This window comes from Alosa pseudoharengus, unplaced genomic scaffold (assembly GCF_046254945.1).
Source record: "Alosa pseudoharengus isolate Yale_2024_CS ecotype anadromous, Long Island Sound unplaced genomic scaffold, YU_APseudo_1.1 YU_APseudo_1.1_scf_14, whole genome shotgun sequence".
Taxonomy (NCBI): Eukaryota; Metazoa; Chordata; class Actinopteri; order Clupeiformes; family Clupeidae; genus Alosa; species Alosa pseudoharengus.
Window position 1 is genome coordinate 24730184 of NW_027468609.1, and position 11102 is coordinate 24741285.

An 11102-nucleotide genomic window follows, 5' to 3' on the forward strand; every position below is an offset into this window, starting at 1 on the left:
TTTCTGACCTACTCTTCCCATCTTCTCTGGGACTCCAGATATGTTCAGTTGTAAACCTATCCATGAACCTCTTGGTCCATTCAACAAACTATGACCTAAACACAGCACTGTCCCTTAGTTTTCAAGCTGTCACTGTCAGAGTACTGTCGTTATGGGGAAAAAAAGAAAACAATCGGTGCTACCTAACTCAAGTTGCTGCAGCCAACAGCTAGAGAAGCCAGGCTGCTACAGTGCTAACACTCTGGGGGCATCTTTAAAATCATGCCTGGCTGCTCTAGCTGTTGGTTACAGCAACTCGAGCTAGGTAGCACCGATTGTTTTCTTTTTTTTTCATACCGACAGTACTCTGACAGTTCCTTTAGGCTATGGACTCAATATAAAAAGTGTGGTAATATGGAGTTTTTGTGTGTCCCTAAGGACCCTCGAGCCAGCTGGGACTTTAATCGGGATGATCCGGACCCGAGTCCACGATATGACGTCACTGATGAAAACAAGTTAGTGTCGTCCTTTATCCACAGCTGGTTTACATTCTCTAACCCATACTTTTTTTGGCTACAACCAAACACCCTCCTTTTCCCCTGTATTCATTGTGTAAACATGATGCACATCATTTCCTGCTATAATCAATTTATAATGGTAACAGTGGTCTGGCTCAACCAGGATAGTTGTGGCAGGACAATGTCAAAATATTTCAGCAGTTCCTCAACCAAAGTGTTTCTTGCTTCAAGACATGGGACAAGATGTGCCGGAGTAGTCGCAGCAACTGCAAACAATTCTCTCTGTATGGTTGGAATTGCTTACAATGCCAAAATTGGAGGTAAGTTCCTGTCATCATCCTCACCTCACCTCTGTTGAAATCACTCTGTCCCACCTCATCTTCAATCAGACCCTATTCAGCTCAACTAATAATCGACAGCTCAATGAACAACTGAACTTTCACTTTTCCTTTCATACTGATGCACAAAGATTGTCCAGAAAAAACACAATATGAACATTCAACGTGAACTGAAAAGAGTATACTAGATGTTTCCCATATGTATCCACAGGTATACGCATGCTGGATGGCGACATGTCAGACATGCTTGAAGCCCAGTCTCTGAGCTTCCGTCCGCAGTACATCGACATCTACAGCTCCAGCTGGGGGCCCGATGATGACGGCAGGACAGTGGACGGGCCTGGCAGCCTGGCCCGACTAGCCCTGGAGAATGGGATCCGCAAAGTGAGACTGTTTTGCATTGTTTGCCTTTGGCCTGCGCATGTAAAACCTGTGGTGGTGGAGATGTGCTGTGGATTTATTTGAGTAGCTTCAAATAGCTCAGTGGTAAAACTACAGTACGGTGTGTACATGTGCCCTATTTAAATAAGTAGAGGTAGAAGTTTTTCTGTTATTGCAGTGCATGCAAAGTAATGCACTGTACTGTTATGTGGTGGCTTTTGCTTTTAATTATTCTTCTTCCAGGATTTGTTGTGTTTAATGCAACTTGAACCGCTTAATGTAGAAACCTGACTCAAATTGTGTCAAGTGTCTTGAATAGGACACTGGAGCTCTTTCTCTCTCTCTTTCAATTAAAGTTTGCTTTGCATGCACTGGTATTTCCTTCAGGAAATCTAGTTTACTCTGTGTGTGATGCAATTCAACACTATGTGAGTTTCCTTTGAGAAATCCCAAATGACTGTAGTACCAAAGAACCATTTTCCATGGGAACAAGTTACAGATTGTTCCATTCCATACGAAGACCAGATAATTCACTTCGGGAGGATGGCATATTCTCCTGTGTTTATGGAAGACAGAACCCCCCCCCCCTCCCCCTCTGACTGAACATCTCCCCCTCGCTGTGGTTTGAGTGCAGGGCAGAAAGGGGAGGGGTTCCATCTTTGTGTGGGCCTCTGGGAACGGCGGGCGGAACAAGGACCACTGCTCATGTGACGGCTACACCAACAGCATCTACACCATCTCGGTCAGCAGCACCACCCAGAGCGGCCGCAAGCCCTGGTACCTGGAGGAGTGCGCCTCCACGCTGGCCACCACCTACAGCAGCGGGGAGAGCAACGGCATCGGCATAGTGAGGCCCTCCATGGCACTCTTTACTCTTCTCCTCTCTGTCACTTGCTTTCTCAACTCAATTCAATTCAAATGCTTTATTGGCACGACAAATCATATGATGCATTGCCAAAGCAACCTCTCAAAATCTCTCTCTCTCTCTCTCTCTCTCTCTCTCACACACACACACAGACATAACACACAACGATATAGAGTACCAACATCAGCCCTCACATACCTCAGTTCAATGATCAGCTAGCCTATAGCTATATTGCTATACATTCACCTGGGCTTATTCATGTGTCTTATGCTGTGTGTGTGTGTGTGTGTGTGTGCGTGTGTGTGTGTGTGTGTGTGTGTGTGTGTGTTGTGGTAGGTGACCACTGACCTGAGACAGCGTTGCACTGAAGAACATTCCGGAACGTCCGCCTCTGCACCCATGGCTGCCGGAATCATTGCTCTTACCCTAGAAGCCAAGTAACACACTTTACTTATGAACCTGCTTAGTTAATGTTTAAAAGCTTGACTAATAATTAGTTTCAAACTACATGATGATATTGAATATTACAGAGATGCTGAGGTTAGTAGTCTATTTCAGCAATATGGCTCGAGTGAGAGTAGTGTTGACAGCAAATATTTCCATGGCTGTAATTTGGCCATGGGGTATGAATGTCTCAAACATGTTTTGATATCACAATATGTGAGTAATATGCATCTGAGGAATGCTATGAAGATTTAAGCGTAGTATAGTGTATACTTGTTACATCTCAGATATAAATGGCATGTATCGTGACTCTCTTTCTCTTACCTGTTTGATAAATACGAGTACTGTAACCTTGGGTTTGACAGCGTTCGCAATCTGCGGTTTGTCCATGGCACTGATAACGCTACATTCTCAAATGTACGTACATCTGGCCCTGAATCTCTTATCTGTATGACCTTTCCTCTCAGCCCATTGCTAAGCTGGAGGGATGTGCAGCACATCATTGTGAAGACATCACGGCGAGGTCACCTAAGTGCTCCTGATTGGCAGACCAATGGAGCTGGACATGATGGTAGAATCCAGCAGACCAATCTTTTTCACTTCTCCTAATCTATGAGAAAAGTACTGAGATTAACTAGTACAGAAGTTTTGCTCTGATTCTGAAGAGTGTGGTCACTGTCATTTGACATGTGAAGAACACAAAATACTGAAGCACTGAGGCAAATAGCTCTGGGTTTCCTGAACAGCCAAATCCATTTGGTTGCAGAATTAGCTTAATTTATAAGTTTGTATTTTACTGACTGATATGGTAGTTTCATCCATCCATCTATCCATCCATTCAACCATTCATTCATTCATTAATTCGTTCATTCGTTCATTCATTCATGTGCAGTCAGTCACCTATATGGGTTTGGTCTGATGGATGCTGAGGCCATGGTGACAGAGGCCGAAAGATGGAGTCCTGTGCCCCCTCATCGAGTGTGTGTGGATAGCATTGTTTATAGCAACAGGTAACGCCATCTGAGAGAAAGTGGAATAGAACATTATGTCCAATATTCCATGTGGTTTAATGTTCTGCATTATGCCCAATATTCCAATATGTGGTTTAATGTTCTGCATTTCTCATTAGTGGGTCACTTTGACACTAAAAGTATGATAAATGCAGAACATTAAACCACATATTTGAATATTGGGCATAATGCAGAACATTAAACCACATATTGGAATATTGGACATAATGTTCTATTCCACTTTCTCTCAATCACCTATCACCTATAGAACATGGTCTTCACTCAGACACAAACACACACACACACACACACACACACACACACACACACACTCTCTCACATAAACTTTCTGTCTGAGCACAGTGAGATGGGATTTCTCTACATGACTATGTTGTTATATGACTGTCCATTCTGTCCCCACACCTACAGGGAGATTCGCGCTGACCGAATACTCAGGACGACGTACACGTCATCAGGCTGCAACAAACATGTGGTGTACCTGGAGCACGTGGCCGTGAGTGTGACCCTGCTGCACCCGCGCCGTGGCGACCTCTCCATAACCCTCACCTCCCCATCAGGGACCAAGTCACAGCTCCTCACAACAAGGTCAGGCGGCCACAGTCACTGTTGTGTTCTCATCGTTTTTTTATTTTTTTTATCTATCTTTATATTTAGCTACTCTGTCTTTTAGAAAGTGTATTGCTGTAAGGCCAGAATACAAATCATTTGTGCAGATACTGTGGCAGTTTTTCACATATAGTTTGCCCCAACAAAGCTTCTTGCTTCAAGTTCACCAAACCTGCAACCACAATTACACTGTGAATGTGTGATTTCAAACAAATGCATTATAGCCTATATTTAGAGCAAATTGTTTACTTTCCTTAGAAGAGTTTGGAAGTATGAGCTCTACTGAAGTTTGGTAATATTGTGACTAACAAAACTCTAATGTACTGTAATGTCAGCAGTTGTTTGTTGAGTCATCTCACATCCTCTCTCATTGACTAATGGGAGGGAAAGGACAGAGTTATGGCCTGTGTGTCTGAGGGAGCCTTTCCAGCCTCCAGGCTTAGCGGGGGCAGCATCTGTGCTGACCTGTTTGTGTCCTGTTCCAGGGAGAATGACTTCTCCGCCGAGGGCTTCAGACGCTGGAAGTTCATGACCACGCACTGCTGGGGGGAGACCACATCCGGAGAGTGGACCCTGGAGATTCGGGACTCGCCGAGCAGGAGGAGGCCATACAGACAATCAGGTCAGGGAGGCTGGACTGTTTGAACTCTAAGAAACAAAGACAAGCCCAGTCATGAAGTGTGTTAGCTTGGCTCACACCAAACCGATTGTCTAAGTAGAGCAAATTCTAATGCGCTCTGAGATTCTAATCTGGTTCCCAGGCTACAACTGTGCAATTTAAAACACAAGCTGCCATGTTAGTCAGGTAGAACTTTGTGGAATTTGGGCATAAGTGTGACATAAGGTACTAATGCAATTTTTGTTGCATAAATTGATAGGTAAGGGGGTGTCCTTTCAGAATCTGACGGGTGCCGATCCGGCACCCTTGAGCATTTTCTTTAAAATGGCATCACCTGCCACACCCCTTTTTTGATCATAGAAAATCATCTAAATAGACATTAACCTATAAACCCATCATGTATGGTATCAAATTAAAGCTCTTTTCATACAGAAATCAGCTTTGACCAATCAGCTTTTTTGAAGTAGAAAAAAATAGTTTAGGTCCCTCCAGAGAACAAAATACCTTTTACAAAGTGACCTTTAAGGTCAAATTAGGTTTCTTTGTTTTCCAGTTTGCTGCATAATAGCTTATACCTCTAAATCGTGTCATGTTTGGTATTAAATTAAACAAATTATGGAACTGCCATGTAGCTTAATACATACAGGAATACAATCATTCAATAGTAATTAATTTTAATATGAATTATAGCAAGTCTGATGTACCCTAGTTCACCAACTTGCGGGTTAGCTAGCACGTTAGCTTTAATTTCCCTTGAATCAGTCGCTGAATTTCAGACAGCAATGTTGTGAGGTACTTCCCAGGTAGTTAGCACATTAATTATAACTGTCCTTGGATTTCCCCCCAGAATTACAGACAACAATATTTTTCATCCTAACATTTTTTTTAATGCTTTAAAAACAGACAACACAATCCAGGATTGATACAAACTAGTCTGAGTTATGAGGTACTTGCCAGTTAGTCAGCACATTAACTATAATAGTCCTTGAATTTGCCCCCTTAATTACAGAGAAAACTGCAAAGTTGATTACAGGAGGAGAGGACAGAATCAAGAAAATTCTTTCTTCCAGTATTGCAAGGAATGACACGAATCATTTGGAAATACAACAACAAATGTCTCTGGTCTCTGCATTTATCCCATCCGTGAATTAGTGAACACACAGTGAGATGAAGCACACAACGAGCACACATGAGGTGAAGCGCACACTAACCCGGAGCAGTGAGTTGACTTGCTACAGTGGAGCTCGGGAGCAGTGAAGGGTCAGGTGCCTTGCTCAAGGCCACTTCAACCGTGGTTGTGGTCAACCGTGCCGTGGTGCTGCCCAAGTATACTTACATATACCAGTATACGGGAGCATGCCTATGTTCCCACAGCCCTATGTCCCCTAACCCTAACCCACACCTCAGGCCTAACCCTAACCCACACCTCAGGCCTAACCCTAACCCTAGAAATGTGGGAACATAGGGCTGACCCCACCGATACAAGGAATTTGTGCTCTGCATTTTACCCATTCGGGGGTAGTGTACAACACACCCACACAAACAGTGTACTGTACACCCATTCAAACACACACACACACACACCCTAGAGCAGTGAGCATACTAGGAGTATACATTAACACCCGGAGCAGTGGGCAGCCCTTGATCTGGCGTCCGGGGAGCAGGGCTCAAGGGCACCTCATCCAGATGTGGGTACCTCACATGGATGTGGGAGAGCGCTGTTAAGTCACTCCCCCCACTCACATTTTTCCTACCAGTCGGGGATCGAACTGGCCACCCTTTAGTCACAAGTCCGATTCCCTAACCAGTAGGCCATGGATGCCCAAAGTAATTGACATTAATGCTATGGCTGCAAAATTAGACAAATGTTATGATTTGTTGGCTGTTCATGCATTGTTTGGTTGTGACAGTGTGTCATATCCATATGGCAAAGGGAAAACCTCAGCAATCAATTTGATGCTCAAGAGGAATCTTGATTGGAAGAATTTTACATATGTACTGTAGAAGCTGATGAGCATGAAGGCAGGAATGGATTTCCTTTCTTGCCTCTACTATGGAAAGACTGTTGAAAGCCTCAGAAACTTGATACATGCTATTCACCAAGAAAAGAGACCCTGCTAAAATAAAGAGTCTTCCTCCAACAAGAGAATATGCAGCGGAACACATCAAGCGTGCACGGCTGCAAGTCCTTCTGTGGAGAGCTGCTGACAAAAAAACACCTCCAGTGTGAAAATAGAGGATGGAATTCCTGTGCCTGTTCATGGCAGCACTGACATTGCACCAAAACAGGTCTACAGCTTGTTGCTTGTAGATGCAAGGCAGTGCCAGCATGCTCCAGGGCCTCTTGCAGCTGTCAGTCAGATGGACTACCATGCACCACCTACTGCCATTGCAAAGGTGGTGTACAGTGTGCAAATAAAAATTTCGAAGATGGCTACACTTTCAGTGGAGGATACTGATGACAGCGAGGGAGAAATATCTGATTGAATGAATGTTTTTTGGAGGAGACATTTGATGTTTGTGATGTGTACAAGGCCAGCCTGGCAACATGTTCTGTATATAGTTGCTTTCAGAATCTGTGAGAAAGTTCTACTTTGTCCCTTATAACTTTGTCTATTTGATTAATTGTTGAGGGTTGATACAATTCATATGTCTCTTGTGGTTGTTGCTCAGCCTACCATTTCAGCAGTGTGACGTTACCAGGCTTTACAGTTATTATGTTCTCTGGAGGGACTTGAAATCATTTTTAGCATGTTTTTATTGACATCATTGATTTCTGTTTGAGAAAAGCTTTCATTTGATACCATACATGATGGGTTTATACAGTAATGTGCATCTAGTTATTTTTTATGGTCAAAAAAAGGGGGCGTAGCAAATTATGTCATTTAAAAAAAATGCTCAAGGGTGCCGGAGCGGCACCCGTCAGATTCTGAGTATACACCCCCTAAACTATCAATTTATGCAAAAAAATTGCATTAGTACCTTATGTCAAACCTATCCTGGGGTTCTACCTGACTATGTAGAAAAAAAAATTGAATCAAAATTGACTGAATTAAATGTGTTGTCTTTTTATTCTGTTTTTGTTTTGTTTTCTTGTGTGTAATTTGCAGCCAAACTGATAGATTGGTATCTGGTGCTTTATGGCACCACCGTGCACCCATCCTCACCACCACGGCATGCACAGGCTCGCTCTGTGGATACGGCCATTGATGATGACATCACTGAGGAATACAACGGTAAGCTCCAAATAACAAAAACCAGACCTGGGTTTCTTTACTTCATTTACCGGCCTCGTGTCTTCACCTATTAATTTGTACAGATTACAGAGTTGGCCTTGTTTTGGTATCTTGTTTTGACAGGCCTGTCATAGAATGTAGCCTCTAGACTCCAGAATTGGATTTGGTCCTGATGTGGTCCATCAGATCTATGCCAGATTAGGATAAAGCTCTTGCCAAAGACAGCAGCTGTTTTTGTTTTATCTGGGGTTTATCCCTGTGTTTTGGTCTTAAACGTTCTAGCTGAGATTTTGTGGTCACATCTGAGCCTCACTGTACTCACCATTTAGTTGCAGATCAACCTGCGGGTCTGATGACTGATGAGTCTTGATCCAGATAAGACATAAGAGAGCCCTGCTTCGAAATGAAACCAAGTGTCATATCTGATGCGTTTCATTTTCTGTATACACTTCAAAGATTAACACAGGCTTGTCCTAATCTGCCTGGAAAATAGTGTATCAGTGGGAGGTGGTGCGTGTGTCTGTGGCTCATGTCATGTTCCTGCATGTTCTCTAGCTCTCTCCATTTATATCCACTATCAGTCTAGTATCATTTATCTGGTTCTTTCTCCTCCTCTCCCTGCCCCTCTTTTTCTTTTTTCTTTTTTTGCACCGTATTTTGTATTTTTTTTTGCTTGACTAGGCAAATAGGAAAGAGCAACAGAGAGCAAGTTGGAGAGAGAGATTGGGTGGGATAGGCGAAATGACCGCGGGCGGATTTTAAACGCTGGTCCCTCGTGGGCACTTGAACCTGAATGTGCAGCCACTTGCACCACAGGTCCTCCATGCCCCTGTTTTGTCATCTCCTTGCCTAAACAATCCCAAGCAGATACGTCTCCCTACCTTCTGAGCTGGGTCCTGCTTAAAGTTTTTTCCTGAGACCGGGAGAGTTTTCCGTGCTACTGTTGTATTGTTAGTGCTATTATTATGACCGCCGGGAGGCGAAGTGGGGGATGGAGTAGGAGATGGAGACAGATTTTGCAGAGAAAATGTGCAGGACTGAGCGGCGGTCATATTTTGTACCGCTTTGCGGTACATCTAGTTATTGATGGGTTTAGGCTCTGAGCTCTGCAATGTACCGTGAAACCATTTCAATTGTTGTTTGCACTGTATACTGTGCATAAAATTGATTAGAATTGAATTCTTTGTCCATTTTAAGGCCCCTGTGATCCTGAGTGCAGTGAGGATGGCTGTGAAGGACCCAGGGCTCACCAGTGTGTTGCCTGTCTCCATTACTTCCTCAAGTTCAAGAACAACACAAGGTTCGAAAGCAGAAAGGAGCTGTTGAAAATGCATACCAACATACTACCATAAAGAAATGTATTGTGACTAATTGTCGTTGTAACACAAAAGATGCATCTGTTGCTAGATTGATATTTAAAATCCAAAAAAAGCCTCTCACCCATTAAACATTTGCCAACCCAATGACTTCAAAATACTGTATGTGATTTTGCACAATCAGAGTAATACACTAGGCCTATAAACAAAACTCAATCAGAGTGGTTCTTTTCCGACTTTGAGACTCAGGAAGTGTGAATCATAGACCAAAAAACCTTCCCATGCTCCCCCCATCCAGGACTTGTGTGGCCGACTGCCCCGAGGGTTTCTGGGGAGACAGGAAGCGATGTAAGAAGTGCTATTCCTCCTGTAAGACATGTGAAGGCAGCCGCAGCAATCAGTGCACTTCCTGTAAGCCCTCGCACCACTTCAACGAGAACACCAGCTCTTGCGTGACCAGCTGTGGTGACGGGTACTACGTGGAGCATGGCAAGTCTGCATAGGAAGTTAGATCATTGGTAGTATTATTTAGTTAGTAGTGTTATTGAGTGGTATTTACTGCAGGAGTGGTAAATTGAATCAGTATACATGTACTCTATTTACTCGATATAATATCGTTATCGTTACCATTTTTTAATGTTCAGGATGACACTTTTGAAACCACTATTGACATTTGACAAATTGATGTTTATTAACTTTAGTTTTACAGTAAGTGTTATATGCTGCTATTTGGTGTTCCCAAGTCACACAAGTCAGACTTCTTTTTTAAAAAAACAGTTCTATTGAGCATTTTTATTTATTTGTTGACAGTTGGGAACGTGTGCAGGAAATGCAGTGAGAACTGCATGAGATGCACATCTGCCACCATCTGCACAGAGTGTATGGAGGGACACAGGTAGGAGGCATCAAGTTTCTCCTCCAAAAATGGAAAGACCTGAAATTAGGTAGTAGACTACTGAGCTAGGATCAAAGGAGGATCTGAAATCTGACACAAGTAACTAACTCCAACTAATACCATGATGCCATTGTAAATACAACACAACACCTCAGAACTACAACAAATACAGAACACAATGTTTGCTCCTTTTTATAAGTGATGTAATCAACATATAACCAACATTGACACAATATACTGAGAGAAAGTGGAATAAGCAGAGCATTATGTCCAATATTCCAATATGTGGTTTAATGTTTTGCTTTTCTCACTAGTAGGTCACTTTGACACTAAAAGTATGTTCTTACGTTGTGACCCTGTATGATATCTGTACTGTTCCTAAACATGGATAATGTAAGGCGTCAGGGTTGATATCACTTCTTGTATTTTCTTTTACATCAAAAACCATTTGCGTCATTGATTAGGGTAGACTGGATGGCTCCTGACATTGCCACTGTTACTGTATGATTATCTATCCTTTGCTGTTGTGTACTTAAACCCTAACTATTTCCTTGTCTAGTTAGAGCTGCTGATGGATCTTTAGGTGAAGTCATGCTGTCTCTCCCTTGATGCGCATGATTGTAAATAAAACTCTGTTCCTGATTTTTCCTACCATTGGTCTGACTAGGTTTTCATCCACTGTGGTATCAAAATTACCATCATACTATATCTTAGCTTTGAAAACAAAAGGATAAAAGTATTTAAATATATTTTTTCCTCCATCTCTCATTCCTCACTCTTGTTCTTTTGTTCTCTCTCTCTGTCTCTCTCTCTGTCTCTCTCAGTCTGGTGGGTAATAAGTGTCAGAAGAGCTGTGCGATGGGCACCTACCTCA

General features: G+C 42.8%; 1 protein-coding gene across 3 annotated transcripts in view; it reads left to right on the top strand.

Annotated features, from left to right (window-relative positions):
* pcsk5a (proprotein convertase subtilisin/kexin type 5a) overlaps nucleotides 1-11102 on the top strand; it is a 46663-nt gene that overhangs the window by 3928 nt on the left and 31633 nt on the right. For all 3 annotated transcript variants that reach the window (XM_076284319.1, XM_076284320.1, XM_076284321.1), the window contains exons 5-18: nucleotides 418-494; nucleotides 729-817; nucleotides 1047-1219; nucleotides 1851-2063; nucleotides 2418-2518; nucleotides 2993-3096; nucleotides 3418-3535; nucleotides 3965-4141; nucleotides 4648-4784; nucleotides 7892-8017; nucleotides 9215-9317; nucleotides 9632-9822; nucleotides 10144-10228; nucleotides 11053-11102. The exon at nucleotides 11053-11102 is cut by the window's right edge. In XM_076284319.1, the coding sequence (XP_076140434.1) occupies nucleotides 418-494; nucleotides 729-817; nucleotides 1047-1219; nucleotides 1851-2063; nucleotides 2418-2518; nucleotides 2993-3096; nucleotides 3418-3535; nucleotides 3965-4141; nucleotides 4648-4784; nucleotides 7892-8017; nucleotides 9215-9317; nucleotides 9632-9822; nucleotides 10144-10228; nucleotides 11053-11102 (1744 nt within the window). The remainder of the gene's footprint in view (nucleotides 1-417; nucleotides 495-728; nucleotides 818-1046; nucleotides 1220-1850; nucleotides 2064-2417; nucleotides 2519-2992; nucleotides 3097-3417; nucleotides 3536-3964; nucleotides 4142-4647; nucleotides 4785-7891; nucleotides 8018-9214; nucleotides 9318-9631; nucleotides 9823-10143; nucleotides 10229-11052) is intronic.